This window comes from Ovis aries, chromosome 2 (genome assembly GCF_016772045.2).
Source record: "Ovis aries strain OAR_USU_Benz2616 breed Rambouillet chromosome 2, ARS-UI_Ramb_v3.0, whole genome shotgun sequence".
Classification (NCBI taxonomy): Eukaryota; Metazoa; Chordata; class Mammalia; order Artiodactyla; family Bovidae; genus Ovis; species Ovis aries.
The window spans coordinates 204,773,162-204,800,844 of NC_056055.1; the positions used below are offsets into that span (position 1 = coordinate 204,773,162).

The 27,683-nt window shown below is 36.0% G+C and overlaps 1 protein-coding gene across 1 annotated transcript in view; it reads left to right on the forward strand.

Annotated features, from left to right (window-relative positions):
• BMPR2 (bone morphogenetic protein receptor type 2) overlaps positions 1-27,311 on the forward strand; it is a 145,353-nt gene extending 118,042 nt beyond the window's left edge. The window contains 7 exon segments of the mRNA NM_001306123.1: positions 326-440; positions 5,320-5,480; positions 6,745-6,892; positions 12,353-12,489; positions 21,036-21,208; positions 24,505-25,784; positions 27,061-27,311. Of these exon segments, the coding sequence (NP_001293052.1) occupies positions 326-440; positions 5,320-5,480; positions 6,745-6,892; positions 12,353-12,489; positions 21,036-21,208; positions 24,505-25,784; positions 27,061-27,311 (2,265 nt within the window).
• The last annotated feature ends 372 nt before the right edge of the window (positions 27,312-27,683 follow it).

Genomic DNA, 27,683 nt, shown 5'->3' on the forward strand with positions numbered 1-27,683 from the left:
GATAATGTCTAAATTCTACTTTCCATTCTCTCTTCGTTTCTCTACCCACAGAGATGTCTTTTCTTACTTCAGTGTTCTGAAATGTCATGATTCATTAGACCTCCTTTGAATCCTGACATATGCAAATCCCTTTATACAGTTGCTCACTTACCTCCTCATGTTCAAATAAAGTAATTCCACTTTTTCTCCCCTTGCCTTTTTTTTTCCCCCTCCATATAGGGATCTCTATGCAAGTGTTTATTACAGTTGCTCACTTACCTCCTCATGTTCAAATAAAGTAATTCCACTTTTCTCCCCTTCCCTTTTTTTCCCCCCCTCCGTATAGGGATCTCTATGCAAGTATTTAAGTCTCCATACAAGTGACTGGGTAAGCTCTTGCCGTCTGGCTCATTCTGTGACTAGAGGATTGGCTTATCTTCATACTGAATTACCACGGGGAGGTAAGACAGTGACAAGAAGACGCTGCAAACCATGCGGGGACACAGTTCACAAAGGGAAGCTTTAGTCATACCTTCAGAATAAAAGTGTGTTTTGTATTACAACAGATACATTATTAGCCAGTTGTCTAAAAGATCTAGTGTGAGGAAACCTATTTGAAATTTAACGAGAAGAATGAGAAAAAAACTTCATTACTCCAGCCAAGTCATGGATTCCATTGAGATTTTAATTAAAGCTATGAACATTCTCCCTGTAAATAAAAGCAAACATACAACAAAGGTTGCTGCTGCTGCTGCTAAGTCGCTTCAGTCGTGTCTGACTCTGTGCGACCCCATAGATGGCAGCCCACCAGGCTCCTCTGTCCCTAGGATTCTCCAGCAAGAACACTGGGGTGGGTTGCCATTTCCTTCTCCAATGCATGAAAGTGAAAACTGAAAGTGAAGTCACTCAGTCATGTCTGACTCTTCGCGACCCCATGGACTGCGGCCCACCAGGCTCCTCCGTCCATGGGATTTTCCAGGCAAGAGTACTGGAGTGGGGCCTTCGCCTTCTCCATAGCTAGCATTAGGTTTGTTCAAATTTATCAGGGAGGAAAATATAACAGATTTCAATGAGAATGACTATTTTTTTCCTTTCTCATGTAAGAATCTAGAGAGAGACAGTCTACATATTTTCTTTTGGCAGCACCATAGTAGTATTAGGGTCCCAGACTCCTATATTTCTCCTCCATTAATCTTTATATGTGGCTGATGTTTTCAGGATCACCTCATTGTCCATCATGCTATATGCTAGTCAGAGAAAAGAGAGAATAGAAGGTATTGCCCCTTTTTATCTCCAGAAGTCCCACTCTTGTGCTTATGTTTTCTTTCCCAGAGCTTAGTCCATGCTTTCCCACCACACTTAGCTGCAAGGGATGTTTCAATGCAGTGTGTGTTTGTTAGTTTTAGCTAGGTGCATTGCTGCTTCAAATAACGAGAATACATGGTGAGAAGTCAGTCTTTGCCATTGTGTCGATACTGAGTGGTTGTACTCATTAGAAAAGGTTGTGATGCTGGAAGGGATTGGGGGCAGGAGGAGAAGGGGACAACCAAGGATGAGATGGCTGGATGGCATCATGGACTCGATGGACGTGAGTCTGAGTGAACTCCGGGAGATTGTGATGGACAGGGAGGCCTGGCGTGCTGCGATTTGTCGGGTCGCAAAGAGTCGGACACGACTGAGCAACTGAACTGAACTGTATTATGTCAATGAGTGCAGTGCTGTAACTACAGTTTTATTCAGACTTTATGTACATTTTTTCTAGGTTTCCAAAGTATCTTTTTAAATATATTTGTTTTCTTCACTTTGTTTCAAAGTACACCTTATATCATATCACAGGCCCCTCAAAATTAGCTTTGCTATGAAAATCTGTGTTTGTGCTTACATCCCTTACAGCAGTTTTCTTGCCATACATTCTTTTTTCACTTTCTCTGACCTCTGTAATGAAGAGAATTTTTAATGTATCAATTTCTTAGATCTTTGTTCCATTGTATAATAGCATGGATCATCTTTTTTAGCTGCTGCTTCATATATAAATAATTTCTCCTGAATAATTTATCAATTCATTTATCTTGACATCTTGCTTTTCTTGAATACAGAATTTTCAGTGTTATTGCCTGTGTCAGCAACTTGATGCACTTACTTTAGTGCGTTAGCTCATTAACCATTTGTATTATGTTTCTTTATTCTTAAATATTATAACTCCTTTAAAGAGCTGGCTTAACACAAAAATTAAAATACCATCCTAATCCCCCTTTTCAAGGCTCGCATGATTCAGAAAGTTTTCCAGTCAAAGCCTGGCTGGAAAGAATGACTGCCATTAACTATGAGTTTTATTTAAACACAGATTCTATTCTTAAACATCACCTTATATTATTACTAAATGCTGCTGCTGCTGCTGCTAAGTTGCTTCAGTCGTGTCCAACTCTGCGACCCCATAGACGGCAGCCCACCAGAGTCCCCCGTCCCTGGGATTCTCCAGGCAAGAACACTGGAGTGGATTGCCATTTCCTTCTCCAATGCATGAAAGTGAAAAATGAAAGTGAAGTTGCTCACTCGTGTCCAACTCTTAGCGACCCCGTGGACTGTAGCCCACCAGGCTCCTTGGTCCATGGGATTTTCCAGGCAAGAGTACTGGAGTGGGGTGCCATTGCCTTCTCCGATTATTACTAAATAGTTAACTTTAAATTAAAAAAACAACTTACTATATGATATTGTAAAAAACATCAGTATAATAGCTATTTGAATTTTTAGTACCTAATTATTTGAAAAATATTCCACAAGTCACTTTGGTCAGAATGGCCATCATCTAAAAGTCTACAAGTAATAAATGCTGGAGAGAGTGTGTAGAAAAAGGAATCCTTTTATACTGTTGGTGGAAATATAAATTGGCACAGCCACTATGGAGAATAGTATGAAAGTTCCTTTAAAAAACTAAAAATAGAGTTACCTTATTATCCTGAAGTCCCATTCCTGGGCACATATCCAGAGAAAACTGTAATTCAAAAAGATACATGTATCCCGGTGTTCATTGCAGCACTATTTACAATGTCCGAGGAACGTACATGTCCATCAACAGATGAAGATAAGGAAGATATGATATATATAAAAGGGGAATATATATAAATTATACACACATATAAAGGGAATATTGTGTTACATGCTACTAAGCCATGAAATAATTCCATTTAAAGCAACATGCCTAGAGATTATCATACTGAGTGAATTAAACCAAACAAATATCATATGATATCACTTACATGTAGAGTCTGCAAAAAAAAAAAAAAAGATATAAATGAACTTATTTACAAAACAAAACAGACATACAGACGTAGTAGACAGACTATGGTTACCAAAGGGGAAGTGGGGAAAGGATATGGACTTCAATAGTTGTGACTGTTGGGCTCTAGAACCCAGGCTCAGTTGTTCCACCTTTTATTTCTTTCATAATAGTATCAGAAAGTATTACCCTAGTTTCCTCTCTGGCTGGCTTACTGACTCATTGCATCGTTCTTCACATTATTAACCTAGTTTTCGTAGTGTGAGATAATTTAGCTTAATTATTGGTTTGGTGTTATACAAACATTTTCAGGTATCTCTATAAATTTTCTTATAAATATCAGCTCAAGATTAAACCATATATACTTATGTTCTGGTTTTATCCAGAATAAGAAATGCAGCTCTTTTACTAGTTGAGTGAGCCATGTTAGTACAAACTTTGGAAGACTGGACTAGGAAGCAGGAAGGGGAACAAATGAGAAAGAAATCAACTCTTAGAAACCTAGTAACTGCTATGTTTCTTTCAGTTGTGCTATTGCGTTTTCCTCCCTGCATCAAAGGAATCCTTTTTTTTTTTTTCTTTTGACCTTTTTATTTTGTATTCGGCTATAAATGATTAACAGGGTTGTGATAGTTTCAAGTGAATAGAGAAGGGTCTCAGTTATATTCATCCATTCTCCCATAAACCCTTCTCCCATCCAGGCTACCACATAACATTGAGCAGATTTCCATGTGCTATACAATAGTCCTTGTTGGTTATCCATTTAAAATATAGCAGTGTGTACATGACCATCCCAAACTCCCTAACTATCCCTCCCCTAGCCCTACAAGTGAGTCTCTTTCTGTTTTATAAGTAAGTTCATTTGTATCATTTCTTTTTGGTCAAAGGAATCATTATCTTCTGTCTTTGGTTTTATTGTTGGTGAAATCGCAGTTTAATACATGTTAATGAGAGTAATAAATGTAAATACTGAGTCTTTTTGTGCCTAAATGTAAGCATTCTGTTTGTATTTATCATTGACTTTGTTCTCATTGCTCTATTTCTTTATATAACTAAGGAGTTATTTTTAATTTTGAGTATTGTACTATAGAATTTTTTTTCCTCGTAAGAGCTGTGGTTTTATTTCAATATAAGATTTATATAAAGTTTTCTTTTTTAAATTTTATTGAAGTATAGTTGATTTCCAATGTTTTACTAATTTCTACTGTACAACAGCGTGACTCAGCTGTACCCATATATTCTTTTTCATATTCTTTTCCATTGTAGTTTTTCACAGGACATTGAATACAGTTCCTTGTGCTATACAGTGGGACCTTGTTGTTTTTCCGTTTTATATATAATAGTTGGCATCTGCTAATTCCAAACTCCCAATCATTTCCTTCCTTCCTCCCTCCTCCATGGTTTTCTTATCAGGAGGAAAAGAATGATGATTTTAGTTAGGGGCCTTGATTGGATATATTCTTTCAGGCAGTGTGTGTGTCTGTGTGTCAGGCCTTTTGAATTCAGGCAGAACATGTCCTCTCTCTGCCTTCACAGAACATAAAAGTTTTTTGATAAACAAGTAACAGAATGAGTATAATAGTATTTTGTTTTATAAAATCAGAAAACAATGCATTGCTAAACAATTTCTAGTTTGATTTGAAGAACTGTAGTGGGCTTAGATATATAGCTAAGCCTCAGCACAAAACTGGGATTTTCTGTCATAGGTTAATTTACTTTTTGTTTTAACCAAATATTCCTTTTTTAATTGCCTCCTTTACCTACTAGAGGAAAAAAAAAAGGACCAAAGTAGTATGTGTTAAAATTAGAAGCAAGATCCTATTGACTAGTAATTGTAACTTAATGTTTAAAGTTTAATTAATTATAGATGCAAAAGGAATTATGTTATAAAATACAATGAAAACAGTGAGGATTGTGAGTTGAAATTTTTATTTACGTACTTTTTGTTACTAGAAAAGTATAGGGAAGAAAAAAAGCAGTCTTCTTTATATTACCTTCCTGCTCATTCTGTGTTCAGTAGTGCAATTGAAGCATTAATAAATATTTGAAAACTATCCAAACAGATCATTATAAACCTGCAATTTCCCATCGAGATTTGAACAGCAGAAATGTTCTGGTGAAAAATGATGGAACCTGTGTTATTAGTGACTTTGGGTTGTCCATGAAGCTGACTGGAAATAGACTGGTGCGCCCAGGGGAGGAAGATAATGCAGCCATTAGTGAGGTGAGTGTATACAAAAGGTATCACACTGACATACTTTTAAAACATAATAAATTGAATTTAAAAATCTACTAAGTACTCAGGACGGTTGTCCTTATCCAGTTATAGCATATTAGAAATTATAGAATTAAGATATACAGAAAACACTGCATGAAGTTCATCAATTCATTGTGGAAATCACTGCCATTCAACCTTATTTTTGTCAAGCATTAGGAGGAATACTGTTGACTGGACTTCTCTGGTGGCTCAAATGGTAAAGCATACCTGCAGTGTGAGAGACCTGGGTTTGATCCCTGGTTTGGGAAGATCCCCCGGAGGAGGGCATGGCAACCCACACCAGTACTTTTGTCTGGAGAATCCCATGGACAGAGGAGCCTGGTGGGCTGCAGTCCATGGTGTCACAAAGAGTCAGACATGACTGAGCAGCACACACAAGCATAAGCACTATTGACTAGGATGACTAAATCACACCTTAATTATTTCAAGAGGGTTTGTTTTTTTTTTTTTTTTGTTAAAGAAAAAATTGTTAGGGTGAATTTTATTAAAATTAAAATCTTCTACTCTATGAAAGACAATATTAAGAAAATGAAAAAACAACCCTCAAACTGGGAGAATATATTTGAAAAACACATATCTGATAAAGGACTTGTATCCAAAATATAAAAACTCTTAAAACTCAACAGTAAGAATTAAAACAAGTCAATTAATAAATAGAAGATCTAAATAGAAATCTGACCAAAGACAGTATATAGATGGCAGATAAACACGTGAAAGTTACTCAATGTGATTCATGAATCGAGAACTGCAAATCAAAACAGGATGCCATTGCCTTTGAATGGTTTTAAAAAAACAATAATTTCAAATGCTGGAGACAATGTGGGGCAATGGCAACCCAGTCCTTACTGGTAGGAATGCTAGATAGTATTCACTTTGGAAAACATAGTATTCCAGCAATCATACTCCTAGGTATATAGACCCTGTTGAGTTAAAAACTTATATTCACACAAACACCTGCACATCAAGGTTCATAGCAGCTTTATTCATAATTGCTGAAAACTGGAAGCAACCAAGATGTTCTGAAAAGGGTATTTTACAGTTTTAAAAAATGAGGTCTAAAAAGGTTCAGTGCCATACTTAGGTTCAAATAAGCATATTGACCTATTGTTGACCCGAAATTTATGTATAACTTCTAGCCTAATGTATGCCCTTCAGAATATGCTACATTATTTCCTGAAATATATATCACTCTTTTTTTTTTTTTTATCAGGTTGGCACAATCAGATACATGGCACCAGAAGTTCTGGAAGGAGCTGTGAACCTTAGGGACTGTGAATCAGCTTTGAAACAAGTAGATATGTATGCACTTGGACTAATTTATTGGGAGATATTTATGAGATGTACAGACCTCTTTCCAGGTGAGGGAATTGTTGTCAAAATTAACGTATGTTTTGAAGTGAAGCAGTTACATATTTTTTCTACCGACATTAAGTATACTTCTATGTGTTTGTGCTTTCATTTAAACCTTTAGTTCATTGCCATCTAGTGTTCAGAAACATTATTAGCAGAAAGATGTCAGTCGGAAAAAACTTTTTAGAAAGAACACCAGGTTTGCATCTGAGTGTGATTTAATTAATTGCTCATAATAGTTTACGTGTATTCAGTTTGGTCTCTGATAGCTTTAGCAGTTATCATTTCCTTATGCACCCTCTGAGTATTTACCAAGCTGCACTTCATAGTGTTTCCTGAACTGACTCAGTAAGGAATTAGAAGTAGTGAATTATCCATTAAATTATCTTTTTCTCCCTTTTTAAAAATTCTCCTTTTCTTCCTTTTTTAAAAAAATTTCCCTTCTCTTGTCTTCATGCCTTCCTGTCTGTCTTCCTTCCTTTCATGAAAGAACAACTCATTCAATGTAAATATTTATTTGAGGCTAACTTGAAATAGCAAAATGATTATATTTTTCTCCTTTTGTTATGATTATATCAATGTCATTGTGATATATTAATAAAAATTTAAACTAGTTACCAGTGTATTTACCAGTGCATTGCACTGTTCTAGGTTGTATAAAAATAATTTGACATCAATTCAGTTCAGTCACTCAGTTGTGTCCGACTCTTTGTGACCCCCCACGCAAATGAATCGCAGCATGCAAGGCCTCCCTGTCCATCACCAACTTCCGGAGTTAACCCAAACTCATGTCCATCGAGTCAGTGATGCCATCTAGCCATCTCATCCTCTGTCATCCCCTTCTCCTCCTGCCCCCAATCCCTCCCAGCATCAAGGTCTTTTCCAATGAGTCAAGTCTTCGCATTGAGATGGCCAAAGTATTAGAGTTTCACCTTCAGCATCAGTCCTTCCAATGAACATCCAGGACTGATCTCCTTTAGGATGGACTGGTTGGATCTCCTTGCAGTCTAAGGGACTCTCTAGAGTCTTCTCCAGTATAAGTGGTCTCGATATTTTAGGAAAAACAGCATTGATAGCATGGGAAAATGGAAAGCAGTCAGTTGACCCAGCATTGGACAAATGGAACTACTTAATAAAAACAGATTAGTAGTGCGGTTGATTTTTTTGTTGTTCTTGTTTCAAAAATAGTGAGCATCTGGGCCTCCCATGGTGGTCCAGTGGTTAGGAATCTATGCTTCTACTGCATGGGGCACAGGTTTTATCCATGGTTAGGGAAGTAAGATCGCACATGGCACACAGTGCGATTCCCCAGCCCCCCAAAAAGAGTAAACATTTATCAACAGTTTATAATTCTAAAATATAATGGAACAAATTAATAATTATTTATATTACTGGCAAGTCAATCAGTTATTATTTAGAAGTATATTTGCAATTAAATAGAAGTATTGGTTACTAGACAGCATATTAAAAAGCAGAGACATTACTTTGCCAACTAAGATCCGTCTAGTCAAAGCTATGGTTTTTCCAGTGGTCATGTATGGATGTGAGAGTTGGACTGTGAAGCAAGCTGAGGGCCAAGGAATTGATGCTTTTGAACTGTGGTGTTGGAGAAGACTCCTGAGAGTCCCTTGGACTGCAAGGAGATCCAACCAGTCCATTCTGAAGGAGATCAGCCCTGGGATTTCTTTGGAAGGAATGATGCTAAAGCTGAAACTCCAGTACTTTGGCCACCTCATGCGAAGAATTGACTCATTGGAAAAGACTCTGATGCTGGGAGGGATTGGGGGCAAGAGGTAAAAGGGACCACAGAGGATGAGATGGTTGGATTGCATCACTGACTCAATGGACATGAGTAAACTCTAGGAGTTGATGATGGACAGGGAGGCCTGGCATGCTGCAGTCCATGGGGTCACAAAGAGTTGGACACAACTGAGCTCCTGAAATGACTGACTGAATGGGTACTCAAAGTGTTTTTCTGGAAATAGCAGTGATTACAGTAGTATCACATATTATTGGAACCTTACAAGTTTTAATTTCTATTATTAAAACTTCGGCCATAGTATTTTAAAAATCTTAATCCAGAACTTTTGTGTTTTAGAAGCATGTGTGACTAAAATTATTCTTGTATCAGCTTAAGTTAGTATATTGCTATCAGCAACGTTTTTTTGAACAGTTACTACATTCAAAGAATAGCTATTGCTTTTGGACTGGTAAATTATAAAGTGCAATATCAAATGTTTGCACAGGAAAGGCAATTAAATCTTGTTTGCAGAATACTATTTTAATGGAGATATAAGATGAATTGAACTAATGTTAGAAAGAGTTTAAAAAAGGAAAAAGAAATTGAGTGTTACTTTTAAATGTATACAGAATTTCAGTTTAGGAAGATAGAAAAAGTCCTGGACATGAATGCACAACTTTGTGAATGCACTTAGTGCCACAGAACTCTATATTCAGAAATGGTTTAAATGGTAAATTTTATGTTGCATACATTTAACCGCAATTTAAAATAAAAATAAAGGAAAAAGAAGAGAGTTGTATTGAGGTACCCTGTAATCTTAGATATGGAAATGGTGAAGAAGAAGTGTATGTGAGATAAAATGTAGAAAAGGAATCTGTGGTTCTCATTAGCTATTGGAGACAGTCTAGAAAACTGAGAAATATTCAAAGGTTTGAGAAATAGTAAGGGTGCCAGCCGGGAGCTTAGGAAAAAGTCCTGGTTTATATCAGAAAGATGAGTTAATTATGGTAACTTTTGGATGGAGTATTGATAGACTACTGAAAATTTGGTCTCTGATGGCTTTAGCAGTTTATAATTTTCCTTATGCACCTTCTGAGCATTTGAGAAGCTGCTGAAGAACTCTAAGAATGAAGAATTTAAGATTAAAATGTTTATTTGGGAATTGTCTACATAGAGATGATAATTCAGAATTTATGAGTGGATGTACTCCACTCCCCTAAGAGAATAAACAAAGAAACACTGGTAAGTAAAGACTGAATGTTAGGCCACTTCCACCATTATAGGTCAGTGAAGAAGATAAAAATACAGAGGAAACCGAGAAATGATAGAATTGGTGAAGTCAGTGTTAGAAAGTATTAAGAACCAAGATTGATAGAAATATATGTAATTTAAAGGTCAAAAGGAAGTAGAACTGAGGATTGATCTTGAAATTTGAATAGGAGGAGATCATTGGTATTCATAGAGGAGTTTCTGTGAAATAGAGAAGACAGAAATATTACAGAAATTATATTACAGGGAAACATTAAGAAAGCACAGGCAGTGGATACAGGGCACTTCATTTTTAACAATGAAATGAGGTGTAAATATTCCACAGACATTTTAATAAACCTGAAGAAAGCATATATTGATTGTAAAATTCTTATAAAATATTCTTTAAACTTCTGTGATAGAACTCCAAGTGCCTCACATGCTTTATTATTCCATTTTATTAAATGGAAACAGTCTGTGTTGATGGCTGGCTGTCTCTCTCTGTAGAATATTAACAGTACAAATAAATTTGGTTCTATATTGTACAAAGGAAGAAAAGGAAGGAAGAAAAAAGACAGGAGAAAGAAAGAAAGAGGAAAAGAACAGATGTAGATTAAGAAGTGAGATAGAAAGTTTCTGAACTATTTAGAGACATACAAGTAACAAATGAGAACCATGAAGATTTAGTAGTAATTTGATAATTCTTAATGGCATTCCATTCACAAAACAAGATTATGCATTGGTTTCATTCAGCATGTTTTTTGATTATAATTTAGATCTGAGTAAAGCAAATAAGTAAAATTGTAAATATTTATTCTACTGAATGAACTTTTGAAGAAAAAATAACGCTTGGAAAGTGTGTATCTGTGTTGTGTATTTGTCTCAGAAATACAGAAGAGATACTAGTACAGTATCTGTAACTAAGTATAGTTAACAGATGGTATGGGTTGAGGGTTTATCATATGAGGTTTCATGAAAGAAGGTGATACACTACGTGGCAGATGAAATACTTGAGTTGTGTCTTTCAAGTTCAGTGTTGATGCTTATTGATAAAAAACTAAGTATGCTTAAATGTTTACAGAGTACGTGAAGATATCCTTTGTATTTATAGGTAGTGCAATATTCCAAAAAATGTGAGCAATGCTACATAAATTATAGAATTGAGTTTTGTAACTTTTCAAAAAAATATTCTGCTATGTCATTTCAGTCGTGTCTGACTCTGTGCAACCCCATACACGGCAGCCCACCAGGCTCCGCCATCCCTGGTATTCTCCAGGCAAGAACACTGGAGTGGGTTGCCATTTCCTTCTCCAATGCATAAAAGTGAAAAGTGAAAGTGAAGTTGCTCAGTTGTGTCCGACTCCTTTCGACCCCATGGACTGCAGCCTACCAGGCTCCTCTGTCCATGGGATTTTCCACGCAAGAGTACTGGAGTGGGTTGCCATTACCTTCTCCTCAAAAAATATTGGTGGATGGCAAATATATGTTTTTTTTTAATATTCATATTGAAGCATAAAACTTCAGTTGCATGTTTTGTAATGTACTTTCTCTCTGGGTAATTATGAGTTTTATCTCCATGTGAGGGAGATAAGGAAGGCAGACACTGCCATTGTGCTGACAGGAAGACTGAAACACAGAATAGTTAAATGACTTTTCCAAGGTAGAGATGAAGCCAAGATTACAACCTAAGTGTCTGTCCTCCATCCTGATATCCTTTTCTTCTAATTTATCCTGTCATTTTAATGGTGTGGGAGGAGGCCCAAGAAGACAAGAAGAGTCTCTGTTGTATTTTTTGCCAAGTGTTTGACTTAACTATTGATTTTCTAAGTGTTGGTCCCAATGGTCTTCTGTGTGGCTCAATATGTTAATTGTTTAATTTGATCAAATTTTGTAAGAAGCATAAGTTTCTTATCACAAACAGCTGATTCTCTATTACATATTGGTGATAGAGTTATTAAACAGTGATAGAACAGTTCATGATATTTTTAAAATCTTTGATCTAGATAATGTTTTTTAAGGGGAAGAATCAGTATATTGATTTTGTCAGATGGTCATTAACTTAAAAATTTTTGTGACATTTGATAGATTTGGCTAGATTGTAATAGAGCCAGTGATGTGATAAGACATGATTGTGCAACCCACCACTTATATTTAGTTGTACAGATATGTTCGTTGTACTAGATCCTGGACTTTCTCCTCGTATTCACCACCCTCAATTCCCTGTATGGGATAAGAATTCAGGCATAGTTTAAGCATTAAACATCATGTATATAATAATGTCCATCACCACCCCTCACTCCCCCCGAATCAGTAATATTGGAAACCATTTAAAAATAATTGCCCATCATTGTAGCTACCATTTAATTTATAGCAACATTTAATTTATCAAACAAAGACTATTATAAGTAGAGCTTTTATTAATAATGCATGAAACCCAAAATGATAATAAATTTTACTCCTTTTTTAAAAAAATTCACAGGTGAATCTGTACCAGAATACCAGATGGCTTTTCAGACAGAGGTTGGAAATCATCCCACTTTTGAAGATATGCAGGTTCTGGTGTCTAGGGAAAAACAGAGACCCAAGTTCCCAGAAGCTTGGAAAGAAAATAGCCTGGTAAGGAAAAACTAAATTATTGAAAAAGAGGACTTAGGACTGAATACGTTTCAAATGTTGCCTGAAGCAAAAATAGATTGTTGATGGTAATAGTTTTTAGAGTTGTCTGATGCCAAAAATCTAACTTACTTGATTTGTATGATGCTGTATATTTTCAAAGTTGGAGGTGTTTTAATTTGTTTTCTTCAAATATAAAATACTCCTTAGAGAGACTAACTGTTATGTCTGCAGTTTGCCACATTGGGTAACAGCTGGAATAATTAACATGATAATATTTCAAACATGATTGAAATTCCGTTCCATTTATTCTCTTGAGAGTGGTACCAAAAATGTTAATTAGTGCAGACTTAAATATTCACTGACTGATAGAAATTTAAACTACACCAAAAAGAAACCAAAGTGCCATGTATAAATTCTGCTTATTAAAAATGAAGTTTACAATGCTGAAATATTTTCAGAGGCTCCTGCCTTTTCAGTAAATTGTTGCTACAATTCTAAAAGCATCTTAACAAACATTTGCATACAATAGGTATATTCACACTCATATTTTTTTTAATGTGAGTAGGATCATCTCATTATCCACTGTCATTTCTGAAGCTTGTTTTTTCACTAATTTTTCATGTCATTACATATACAGATTTATCACTTTCTCTCCATTTCAGTATTTCATTATCTATCCTAATTACTGAATTGCTCTTTATTAATAATAGTACCCTGTATTATTTTAAAAACCTTTTAGAAGAATTAAAGTTATGCTTATATATGGTAAACAAAATTAAATTAAATGGAATGGCTAAAATAGGAAATGGGAAAAGAAAAGATTACCTACTCCTCTTCTACCTTTAGAAGTAATTTATGTTAACAATGTTCTGAGGTTTTGTTTTTTTTCCTAAACTTTCTCTTCTGGAAGTTCACATTATAACTTTAAATATTATGTTTATTCTTATTTATTGTTGTCTCTCATTTATCCGCTCCTAGTTTTATAATAGTGTATTTGTGTAATACAGTATAATAATTTAGTATAATACGATATTAAATGATATTTTGTATACAGATTGATCCAATATTTTTAATAAAATAAAAACATGGGATTTTGTAGAATTATGGTTGTGTAAACGTCCTTGGCACAATGTACTATTGTGCTTGGACTCATAAATGAGGAAGTGAAAATCCTATGTTAGTCACTAGAAGCTGCTGCCTTTTGAGGAATGGTGTTTTAAAAGTCACCGTCCACTGGCTTTTCTGACTTTTCTGGCCCTAGGCTTACCTTCCCTCCTCCCCTCTCTCTCCCCTCCCCTTCCCTCTACTTTCTACTTTACTGAAGGAACTGGGACAGATTTTTTAAAAGAGGTCCCTGATGTCAGGTAAGAGGCTTAATCCTTTCCCAGGGTTCATTAGATGTGCCAGCCTCACAGCAGAGTATGCTTCAAAGAAAAATCTCTTTGTGAAATTTTATCTACTAAAATACAACTTCATCTTCCATAAATGGTTTTATTTCACCAGAGAAATTGGACTACTTGTTCTAAAGTACCTTTTGGCAACCCTGCCATTATGGGATATGCACCATATGCATATTTTTCTGCGAACTTTTTACTCTCAATTTGGATGAGATTGCTAAGTAAGAAATAAGTAATATTTGGTTCACTTCCAATAAATCCATTTAGATCTCATGTGCAACAGTCAATAGCACTGCTACTTCTGTGCAGTGACAGTCTAGTACTAGTATTAGATAGCAAATACATAGTTTCTGTATGAAATATCCCCCCTTTCTATGAAGACATTTTGCTTCATAGTTGCATTGAAATTACAAAACATATCTGTAGTAACACAACCCAAAATCTTCTAAAAATTAATGAATGTAAAAACCCATTTTAAAAACTGCCAGGGAACAAACCTAAACAGCATATTAAAAAGCAGAGACGTTACTTTACCAACAAAGGTCTGTATAATCAAAGCTATGGTTTTTCTAGTAGTCATGTATGGATGTGAGAGTTGGACCATAAAGAAAGCTGAGTGCTGAAGAATTGATGCTTTTGAACTGTGGTGCTGGAGACGACTTGAGAGTCCTTTGGACTGCAAGGAGATCCAACTAGTCCATCCTAAAGGAAATCAGTCCTGAATATTCATTGGAAGGACTGATGCTGAAGCTGAAACTCCAATACTTTGGCCAGCTGATGTGAAGGACTCATTGGAGAAGACCCTGATGCTGGGATAGATTGAAGGCAGGAGGAGAAGGGGATGACAGAAGATGAGATGGTTGGATGGCATCACTGACTCAATGGACATGAGTTTGAGTCAGCTCTGGGAGTTGGTGATAGACAGGGAAGCCTGGGATACTGCAGTCCATGGAGTCGCAAAGATTCAGACATGATTTAGTGACTGAACTGAAGTGAACTGAATTTCGAACTTATTGCACATCATTAAGAAACTAATACAATGTCATTCAGCTTATTTATTCATTAACATTCACTAAATGAATCCTGTGTATTGTGTGCTTAATATAGAGAGCGCTAGATACAGCCTCCGCCTTTATAGAGCTCCCTCTTGTGTTAGATGAGAAAGTTAATGATTTTGACATAAATGCAGTCATCAAATGTTTTGATACGGGCTCTAGTCATATCAAATGACGATAGGGATATATTTTATTATATTTGTCTACTGAAAAAGATCCAGATGCTGGGAAAGATTGAAGGCGGAAAGAGAAGGGGACCACAGAGGGTGAGATGGTTGGATGGCATCACCAACTCAGTGGACAAGAGTTGGAGTAGGCTCTGGGCGTTGGTGGTGGACAGGGAGAACTGGCTTGCTGCAGTCTGTGGGATCGCAAAGAATCAGACAAGACTGAGTGGCTGAACCAAACTGAACTGTATATTTCAATTGGCTTTTCTTGCTGCTGTCAAGATTCTCTCTTCTTCTTTGGCTTTTTATAATTTGATTATAATGTGTCAGTATGGAACTCTCTTTGAGTTCATTGAGTTTCTTGGATGTGTAGATTCATTTCTTTTACTAAATTTGGGAAGTTATTGAATTATTATTTCTTGAAATATTCTGTCTCTATTTTTTCTTCTGGGGCTGTCACTCATGTTGTGTATTTTGATGAGATTAATGGTGCCTCACAAGTCTTTAAGCTCTATTCATTTTCTTCATTCTTTTTTTGTTTCTGCTTCTCAGACTAGGTAATTTTTATTTCCTGTCTTCATGTTTAGTAATTCATTTTTTCTCTTTGCTCAAAGCCTCAATTAACCAATCTGGTGAATTCTTCATTTAAGTGTTTTTACTTTTGACCTCCCAAGTGTCTTTTTAACTCCCTTCTATAATTTCTATCTCTTAATTGCTATTCTCCATTTGTTGAGACGTTGTTTTCCCAGTTTCCTTTCATTTTTTATCCATGGTTTCTAGTTCTTTGAGCATATTTAAAGTCTTTGCCAGTAACTCCAATGTCTGTATTTCCTGAGGGACAGTTTCTGTTCCTTTCTTCATTCCTGTGAATGGGGCATAGTTTCTTGTTTCTTCACATGCTTTATAGTTTTTTGTTTTTAAATCACATGTTTTGGATATCATTATGGACGAAAAGGAAACTAAAAAGGAAAAGACTCTCCAAGTCATTGCAGATTGGCTTTGTCTTGGGGCCCTTTGTTAACACTTTACTTCCTACTAGTACTGAGCCAAGACTTCTCATTGGCTGAGCCAGTCAGCTCTGAAAGCTTGTGATCTTCTCTGAGCATGCATCCTGCCGTGAACTTGGGTGTGGATTTTTAGATTCTTCAGTATATGCAGAAGCTTTTCAGTGCCCTTATTCCCCAAAGTTTCTCACACCCAGTTTTTCTTCCTTGACTTTCAGCATTTCTTTTGTGTGCCTCAACTATTATATTTTGCCCCAGGTTATAGCATTTGTTCTTTGGTCTTTCATTTTTTCCAAAGAATGTTCTGCACTTAGTCATAGCCACTTCCCTATGCTAAGAGAGTTCTGAGTTAGGCAGAACAAAGACAGGCCTATTGTATTGGATCTTCACGGGAAGACATGTCAAAACAGATAGCATAATTCCTTGGAAACAAGGTTACTCGGCTCCCTCTGGGAACAGGTGCCTGTCTTGGGAAAAACGGACTGCCATCTTCATACTTGCCATCACTCCAGGGGCAGCACTAAATTAAAACACGACAGAGTTCTCCTAGCCTGTTTCAGTGGTCTTCCTCCTTCCATTTATGTTTTTAAGTTGGTTCCTATAAACATTTGACTAACATCCAGAGTTTCAGTAAAGTTGATTATGATATTTGCGAAGTTTTCAGTGCTTTTCCTCCCAAAGTTCCTTGCTCTGCTTTGTTTTGACTAATGTCTTCAAAGAATGAATTAGGAAATAACCTCCCTTGTTTGATTTTCTGGAAGACTTGTGAAGACTTGGCATGATTTTTTTTTTTTTTAATGTTTGGTGGAATTCATTCCTAAAGCCATCCAGACATGGAGGTTTTTTCATGGGAAAGTTTTAAAATACCAATTTATCCTCCAAATTGATGGTACTCCCAATAATAATATATAAGTGCCTGTTTTCCCATCACTCACACTAGGTGGTATGAAATTTTGTCTTTGTTAATGTGTTCAGTTCAGTTCAGTCTCTCAGTTGTGTCCAACTCTTCGTGACTGCATGGACTGCAGCACACCAGGCTTCCCTGAGCTTGCTCAAATTCATGTCCGTTGAGTCAGTGATGCGCATCCTCTGTCATCCCCTTCTCCTGCCTTCAACCTTTCCTAGCATCAGGGTCTTTTCCAGTGAGTCAGTTCTTCTCATCAGTTAATGTGTTAGGTAAAAATAAATCTTATTTTGATTTGTACCTAGTAAATAATAAAGGCAGTATTTGAAAACAGGATCTTGTTTAAGCTGGTACTAATACTACAAATTTGGAACTAATATTCTTAACTACTTCATTATACTACCTCAACATGGTGAATAAGGTTGAGCATTTTAGCATATTTTAAAGGTGTTTGTTTTTCTTACTTATATGCAGTTTATCTATATTCCTGTATTTACTATCACTTTTTAAATGTCTTCTTACTGGCAAGCATCACAGAAATAATTGATTCATCCAAGAAACAGCAAGAGATGCTGAAACCAATGGGTGAAAAGTTGAATGCAGAACAAGATATATACAGGAGCTTTGAGTACTCTCCCCCTCCCAAAACAGTGATTAATTATTAAAGGGAAAATGGAACTTTACAGGGAAGATACCTGGCAGACACCAGCTTAGTCATGTGGTTAAGGTTAATTTCTCTAATAATGGGACAAATAAAAAATTGTACGTGATAGGAAGAACAGTGAGAAGGACAGAAATCTCTCCTGTGATTTTCTACCAAAGATGCAAACTTTGAATTTGATCAGAAGGAAATATCAGATAAATTGAGGAACATTTTCAAAAGTAACTGGGCTACTTTTAGGTCTACCTAGTCTTTTAAAATGTCAAGATCATGAAAGAAAAGAAAAGTACGTTTGAAATTATTTCAAAAGGAAAAGAAAAATTCCTCTGTTCATAACTTAACGACCAGTTCATTTTTTCAAACCAATATTAAAATCTACTAAGGTAAGTATATAACTAGGTTTTAGAGGTACATTTATCATAAAAAGTTAGTTATAATTGATTCTTGAGTTTCTTGAGTTATCTTAAAATCCAAGTCGTTTTTAAATCCATTAAGTATAGTCTTTCCTCATTATTCACGAATTTCATATTTGGAATTCAACTGCTGGCCAAAGTGTGTTTGCAATCCCAAAATCAGTAGTCAGAACACTGTCCCAGTCATTTGTGTATGTGTGCAGAACAGTGAAAAATTTGAGTTCAGATGTACATGTCCCTAACTGAAGGTCTAATAAGGCTTTCATGTTTCATCTCTTGTATTGTGAAAAAGTATCTTTTTTGCAATGTATTCACTGCCGTATTTTTCGCATTTTTATTTTTGCATTTTTTTATGATTTCACCATTTAAAATGGCCCTTAAGTATAACACTGAACTCTTATGTGATATTACTAAGCACAAGAAAGGTTTGCTACTCCTTATGAAGAAAGGAAAACATGTTCTAGATAAACTCCATTAGGGCATGAGGTGTAGTGCTATGATCATGAGTACAAGGTAATAAAGTGATTTTATGTATTTTTTAACTTGCTTTTTTGTATTGGAGTGTAGCCGATTAACAACGTCGTGATAGTTTCAGGTAGACAGTGAAGGAACTCAGCCATACGTATACATAAACCCATTCTTCATGAAACTTACCCTCCTATTCAAGCTGCCACATAACATTGAACAGAGTTCCTTGTGCTGTACAGTAGGTCCATGTTGGTGATCCATTTTAAATACAGCAGTGTGTATAGGCAACCATAAGTTGTCTTCTAAGTCTGTGGGTCTCTTTGTGTTTTGTAAGTTCATTTGTATCATTTCTTTTTGGATACCACATATAAAGGATGTCATTTAGTATTTCTCCTTTTCTATCTGACTTAAACTTACTATATTTTAAAAGGTGTCTTTAAACAGAAACACAGGTAAAACGAGATTATTTATTGATCATTTGACGAAAATGTTATATTCAGAGACTCACAGGTCCCTAATCCTGTATTTCCTCTAGGATTAATGTTTCATCATTAATTCAGTACACAGCAACTTTATAGAACATGACTACTATCGATAACAGACTCAACCATACTTATAAACACCAAACTTTTACCTCAGGGAGATGATGCACTTGCTATTAAACGCAAGATTATCATTGTCTGTTCTTCCGGTTCTTCCATATCTTGAGAAATAGGTAGATTTTTATTGCTTAATGAAAAGATTATTAGTTGTTGTTTATGTCTATTGTTCATATTTTAACTTTTACTCAATACAGCCTAGAACATACTTTTAAATAGATTTCAAAACTCAAAGTAAAGTTGAGTCTCATAAGATATATTCTTTGATCTGTGTTCTGGGCAGGATTGGAGAATCAGCAGTACCGTACTGAGGCAGCCAACTCAGAAGAGCCAGGGGGAAATGGTATTAAGGGTGGGCCATGGTGTGTGTACACAGTGAGCCTATATTCAGAAAGAACACTATCATGTTGCCCTGACAAACCTAGACAGCATACTAAAAAGCAGAGACATTACTTTGCAAACATAGGTCCACTTAGTCAGAGGTATGGTTTTTCTAGTGGTCAGGTATGGATGTGAGAATTGGACCTTAAAGAAGGCTGAGCACCCAAAAATTGATGCTTTTGTGGACTGTGGTGTTGGAGAAGACTCTTGAGAGTCCTTGGACTACAAGGAGATCCAACCAGTCAATCCTAAAGGAAATAAATCCTGAATATTCGTTGGAAGGACTGATGCTGAAGTTGAAGCGCCAATACTTTGGCCACCGGATACAAAGAGCTGACTCATTAGAAAAGACCCTGATCCTGGGAAATAGTGAAGGCAGGAGGAGAAGGGGACAAGAGAAGACAAGATGGTTTGATGACATCATTGACTCAATGGACATGAATTTGAGCAAGTTCTGGGAGATGGTGAAGGACAGGGAACCCTGGTGTGCTGCAGTCCATGGGGTTGCAAAGAGTCGGATTCAACTGAGTGATTGAACAACAGCAACAACAGATGTTTCCCAGAGACCCAAGGTTCAAGTTGTTACAGAACACAAATTATTAGGAAACATTAAAAATGTTACCAAGATTCCTCACAGGAATTTTTAGCTTAAAACAGTCTTGCCAGATAAAATACTTTGATTTATGAATTGGCGAGAATATACCTACTCTAAAAAATGGTTTGTCCAACTATCTGAAACTAAAATTAAGTAGTATCTTTTATTTTTACTTGTTAAATCTGGCAATCTTGGCCTTACTATTTTGAAAGTGTTTTGAAGACACAAGAAATGTACTGGCAGGTAAAGAGCTTGACACCTAATAAAAAAATGAGAGTACAAGTGAGTAAGAATTCTGGATGCCAGTCCATCAAAGTATATAAAGTCTGTCTTTTAAAAGGGAGTTTGCACCGACTTTCTCCAACGGAACACTGCTGTTCATTGCTGATATATATTAATGTTACAGAATAGGACTGATTTTGATACTGCTAATGAAACTAGTTTAAATAACAAGAAAATATCAGGCTTTTAAGATTTATGATTGGAATGAAGCACACTACTAGGAGTAAAGGAGGAAGAGCCTGCTTAGAGATTGAAGACAGTCTAGTGTCAAATTTTTTTAAACTCATTTTTGAAGTAGAATTAGTGGCTATTGATTGAAATAACAGTGCTGTGGATCCACAACAACATAAACACATGGCATTGAAGATACATATGACTTACTACAACTGCTTACTCTTGTGGATAATTCTTCAATGAGTTCAGTTAAAATTTTCTTACCGTACTTGTTCCTCACCTTTTGAGAATATGGCCCTTTACAAATCTCTGATGTCTTAAGATATTTTATTATAGCTATGTAAAATATTGGTTAAATAAAATTAATTTTTTCTTTCACCTCATGTTACTAAAAAAATTCAGTTATGTTTGGTAAGATACAGTGTTTGACATATACTTTATTACAGGCAGTGAGATCACTCAAGGAGACAATCGAAGACTGTTGGGACCAGGATGCAGAGGCTCGGCTTACTGCGCAGTGTGCTGAAGAGAGGATGGCTGAACTTATGATGATATGGGAAAGAAACAAGTCTGTGAGCCCAACAGTCAATCCAATGTCTACTGCTATGCAGAATGAGCGGTAAGACACTAAGGGTTTGGAATCCGTCTGTCAGAATTTAAGCCTGATCCTAGAGAATAGAAAATAAATACTATTAAAACAGTCTAAGCATACAGTGATTAATTGGTGCAGTCTAATATCATGACTTTTCTTTCAGTATTCCTGTTCTTTTTCTGAATATTCTTGTTTAGTGTAAGTGCAAGATGAAATCCATGGGTTTTTATAGCTAACAATACAGTAAAAGATTAGTCTTTGTCTGTTAATGCACAAAGTTCGCTACAATAATAAAGTTTCATTGTTACAAAAGTTTTATAAGCACTTCTGCATACTATTTTGTCTTGATTATACTTTGTGGTTATTATTTCTTTTTCCCCTGAAATTTGTTTGTTTAAAGCAAATAGAACCGTGAACTTGCATATATATCTAACCATTGCTTCACTGGAACCTGGGGTTTCCAGACTCCCTGTCCAGTGGTCTTTCTTTCTTTTTTTTTTAGTTTTTATTTTTTAAATTTTAAAATCTTTAATTTTTACATGCATTCCCAAACATGAACCCCCCTCCCCCAGTGGTCTTTCTTTATAGAATGCTGCTACTTTACCTGAAAGCAGTTCATAAGTCTTTTTGTCCCATCGTGAACTTTATGAGACATTTCTTAGAATTATGATTTTTTTTTTAACTATCTTTATTAGAACGTCTTAGAAGGACTTTTAGAAAAAATTCTAAAACTTGAAACATTTCAGACCATGTAGTCTGTGTTTCTTCATTCTGTCTTATGGGATAAAGTCTTCCCACAAATTTTCATTTTATCTAAATAAAACATGTTAAAATTTTTCAGAGATGCATTCAGAAAAGAAAGAGTAAGCAGGGAAAATTGAGATAAAAAATAACTGAATTCTTGAATCATTTTCTTTGATATTTTCTGTTGTTCTAATTTTTAAGAAAGTTTGTTCTGAACTATGGATCTCACATTGGGTTTACACTGCTCGTGCTTGGACTGAACTACCCTCAGGATATAAACCTTCATTTCTGTTAGTAATATATCAGCAAGTTAAGGAAGATAGAAATTAGCATTTCTGAATATAAACTTCTCACCTTACAGATACCTTGAAGATAGTCTTCTGCTTCCATCACCCCTTGTCTCTGTGTTTTTTGTGTGCTTTTTAGTATGCTATTCGTACCTCTCATAAGTCAGCTACTTTTACTTTAAGTGCTTTAACTTTCTTAACTGGGAGGAGGAAGTCTTTTTTTTTTTTTGATGCTTTCCTTTGCTGTGGCCATTTTTGCCTCCTGAGCCATTCAGTTCTACCCTTTACGTGGTGCTTTTCATGTCCTTTGACTTTGGAATTTTCCTTCAAATCATAATTCATCTCACATTCATTCTACGCTAGGGTTCATTGTATTGATTCTTTCCCTCCATCCCTCTTGTGCAATACAGAACCTTTTCTGTTCCTCCCCTTCCTGCCATTCCCCTCGTAACTTCAGCAGTTTTTCTTCATAGCACTTTTCTTTTAGTTGTTGCTTTTCTCCTGTAATGCTGGTATCTGTTAATGTTCCCATTGTCTATATTTGATTGTTTATACTTGATTTTAAACTACCCCTCACTTTTATGTTATTTTTCTTTTCAGTTTTATTGAGATACAATTGACATGTAGCACTCTATAAATTTAACATGTGTAGAATGATCATTTAACTTACATACATAAAGTGATTATCACAATGAATATTCATCATTCTCATATAGATACAAAATTAAGGAAATAGGTAAAAAACAGTTTTGTGATGAGAACTCTTAGGATTTACTCTGTTAACAGTTTTCATTTTATTTATTTATTTTTTTTAAATTTTTTGGCCATGTCAAGCAATGTGTGGGATCTTAGTTCCCCAACCAGGGATCAAACATGCATACCCTGCATTGGAAACTCAGAGTCTTAGCCACTGGGTCACCAGGGAACTCGGTCTTAACACCTTTCATATATAGCATAGAGCAGTGTTAATTGTTTGTATCCTATATATTAGATCCCTAGTACTTATTTATTTTACAACTGAATACTTGGACCTTTTGACTGCCTTCATCCCCTTCCCCTTACCTGTTCCCCTTTGCCTGTGTTAAGCACGGATCTTATTGCTTTTTCTGTGAGTTTTTAAAGAAAATATAATTAACCTACAACATTTTGTTTGTTTGTATTATGCAACATAGTGATTTGTTATTTCTGTACATTTCAAAATGATCACCAAGATAAGTCTAGTTATGGCATATCACCATACAAAGACATCACATAGTTATTTACTATATTCCCCACAGTATGCATTTCATACCCATGACTCATTCATTCTGAAAGTAGAGTTTCATACCTCTTCGTCTCCTTCACCTATTCCTTTTGTTCCCTCCAACCCCTTCTTCTCTGGCTACTGCCTGTGTCTTCTCTGTATCCCTGCCTATGTTTCTGTTTAGTTTTGTTTGTTCATTTGTTTGGTTTTTTAGATTCAACATATAAGTAGAATCATATAGTGTATTTGTTCACCTATCAGTGAACAATATTGGGTAGCTCAGATATCTTGGCCTGGCTTTTATTTTTTAAAACATAAATATATTACAGTATGCTGCCCAAGAACCATCATTCTCAAGATGTGATAGTGTAAAACCCTTGGTAAACTGGAGAACAGTTCTGAGTCTTAGATTTTATTTAATTTTTTTTATTCTGAGTGTCACATTCTGCCTTATACTCTAGGCTCAAGGACTTCCATTGATATGGCTCAGTCTCTACCTAGATAGATATGTTTCTTTGCTAGAATATGCCACTTAATGTAGCACTTTGGAATAGCCTAAAAGCTTAGGTTCTTTTTACCATTTGGAACTTAATTGGTAAAATATTTGTTGAGTAGCCACTGTGTATCTAGAATTACAGAAACACAAAAGACAAGTGTCTTGGTTCCTTCTTTCCTGGAAATTTATGTCTAATTGAGCAAATATACAATTCGTAAAGACATATTTGCTAACATTACGAAACTATAGGGGAGATTTTTTAAATTAATAACTCTTATAAACTAAAATAGTGAACATCTATAAAAATCATATAGATCCCCATCAGTTTTCTGATAGGCTTAAATGGCATTAAACTAGCCTGTAGCAAATTATTAGTTAATATTTATCAATACTGGATTAACATTTGGTTAGAATTTTTAAATAGCTTCAAGAATAACGTGGATTAGGAATAAAAGAGAAGGCAGTTTGTACTTTAAATATCAGAGTTGTTAAACTTGAAGAGTCACTTTGTCATAAATGTATTCTCAATGTGACAATTTTTTCTTTCTTTAAGCAACCTGTCACACAATAGGCGTGTGCCAAAGATTGGCCCTTATCCAGATTATTCTTCTTCCTCATACATTGAAGATTCTATCCATCACACTGATAGCATTGTGAAGAACATTTCCTCTGAGCATTCGATGTCCAGCACACCTTTGACTATAGGGGAAAAGAACCGAAACTCAATTAACTATGAACGGCAGCAAGCACAAGCTCGAATCCCCAGCCCTGAAACAAGCGTCACCAGCTTGTCTACCAACACAACAACCACAAACACCACTGGCCTCACTCCAAGTACTGGCATGACCACTATATCCGAGGTGCCATACCCAGACGAAACAAGTCTGCATGCCACCAATGTTTCACAGCCAGTCGGGCCAACCCCTGTCTGCTTACAACTGACCGAAGAAGACTTGGAGACCAACAAGCTGGACCCAAAAGAAGTCGATAAAAACCTCAAGGAAAGTTCTGATGAGAATCTCATGGAGCATTCTCTTAAACAATTCAGTGGGCCAGACCCACTGAGCAGTACCAGTTCTAGCTTGCTTTACCCACTTATAAAGCTTGCAGTTGAAGTGACTGGGCAGCAGGACTTCACACAGGCTGCAAATGGCCAAGCATGTTTAATTCCTGATGTCCCACCCACTCAGATCTATCCTCTCCCCAAGCAACAGAACCTTCCTAAGAGACCTACTAGTTTGCCTTTAAACACCAAAAATTCGACAAAGGAGCCCAGACTGAAATTTGGCAGCAAGCACAAATCAAACTTGAAACAAGTAGAAACTGGAGTTGCCAAGATGAATACAATCAATGCTGCAGAACCTCATATAGTGACAGTCACTATGAATGGTGTGGCAGGTAGAAACCACAGCGTTAATTCCCATACTGCCACTACTCAGTATGCCAATGGGGTAGTACCATCTGGCCAGACAGCTAACACAGTGGCACACAGAGCCCAAGAAATGCTGCAGAATCAATTCATTGGTGAGGACACTCGGCTGAACATTAATTCCAGTCCTGATGAGCATGAACCTTTACTGAGACGAGAGCAGCAGGCTGGCCATGATGAAGGTGTTCTGGATCGTCTTGTGGACAGGAGAGAACGGCCCCTAGAAGGGGGGCGAACTAATTCCAACAACAACAACAGCAATCCATGTTCTGAGCAAGAAGTTCCCACACAGGGTGTTCCAAGCACAGTAGCAGACCCCGGACCATCAAAGCCTAGAAGAGCACAGAGGCCTAATTCTCTGGATCTTTCAGCCACCAATGTCCTTGATGGCAGCAGTTTGCAGTGTAAGTGGAGGGATTGTGTAAATGGAGGGATTTTGAGACCATTTAAATATACTTAGCTAGAAACAGATTATGTTTCAGCTAGCAATTATTTACTTTTACCACATTTGGTTGGATTTCAAAAGTAATTAGACACTTGTTTTTTAAAAGATAATTTTTTTGCTGATAATTGAAAAGTCAGTGTCAAAATAATCAGAATAATTACCAACTTAATGTGTATCTTATGTAGCTTCTGGCTTATAATGCAGCTCACATATTTGCTGTGCATAGTTGAGATTTTGCACTTTCTAGTTTAAAGCATCCGAGTAAAATGATACCAATACAACTTTAGAAGCACTTTGTTTATTATATACACATTTAGGCTTTATCAGACTAATCTTAATAAATCTGAAAAGTGCAGAGAAAATTCAGAAAAGTCACTGTAAAGAAATTACAAAGTTATTCTTGGTTTTTCATGTCAGTTTTTTCAGGAGCTGTGTGCCTGTGGCATTGTGCTATGGGGCCCTTAGCCACTTACACAAATAACTTGATACTTGGTTTATGGCCCTGAGGGATTATAACACAAGACAGAAGAGCTCACTAAAATCTTCACTAAAGACAGGAGAGCTCACTAAAACAGTCATTATTGTACAAAATGATATTTCTTTTAGACTGATAGCAGTTACGAAGAAGTCACATTTTATGTTTGTTGTCAAAGACTACAAAATGGGCTAATGGGATTAGGTTGTCAAAAAATCAGTAGAATCTAGTCCCTTGCTTGAGTAGCTTGTATTGAAGAGTTGACATAAATTATAGCAAGGGTCTACATCTGTAAAATGTCTTGTCAGTTATGGGAAGGGGAAATTACTAGAAAATTTACACTCTCGTGTTTATGTCATTCTTCTGAAAAATAATTATATTCTAGCTGCCTGCTTTGATCATGAAATAGAAAGATTAAATGCATTTTGCCAAGTTAGGATTTCTACTAGTAACCAAAGGATTTGAGAATATAGTTGAGAACTTGGAATTTTCTCCTCTGTTTTTGCTTTTTTAGGTTTTTCTGTATTTTCTTCCTTGCCTATGGAATAATTCAACCAATTATAGAAACATTGTGCTTAAAGAGTCTCAAAAATAATTTGGTAAAGTTAGAAAAATACTATCTGGCATCATGAATTTCAAGAAACGTCTGGTAGCTTCTCCTGTAGACATTCATTTGATCTCTTTTCCATTTACAATCCTAATTTTCACTTTTTAGTAGTTTCTTTATGTATAGTTCATTTTTCTGCACTTTTATTTTCAGTAGGTGACTCAACACAAGATGGCAAGTCAGGATCTGGTGAAAAGATCAAGAAACGAGTGAAAACTCCCTATTCTCTTAAGCGGTGGCGCCCCTCCACCTGGGTCATTTCCACTGAACCACTGGACTGTGAGGTCAACAACAATGGCAAAGACAGGGCAGTGCATTCCAAATCCAGCACCACTGTTTACCTTGCAGACGGAGGCACCGCTACGACGATGGTGTCGAAAGATATAGGGATGAACTGTCTGTGAAATGTTTTCAAACCTATGGAGTGAAATTATTTTTTGCATCATTTAAATGTGCAGAAGACATTAAAAGAAAAAACTGCTTTATCCTCCTGTCAGTACCCCCTCCTACCCCTGCAACAAGGACTTGCTTTAAATAGATTTCAGCTATGCAGAAAAATTTAGCTTATGCTTCCATATTTTTTAATTTTTTTTTAAGTTTTGCACTTTTGTTTAGTCTCGCTAAAGTTATATTTGTCTGTTATGACCACAGAATTATATGTGTGTGTATCAAAAGTGGTCTCAAAATATTTTTTTAAGAAAAAAAAAAGCAGAAACAATGTATTGCTGATAATCAGTTTGGACCAGTTTCTAAAGGTCATTAAATCAGAAGCAAAT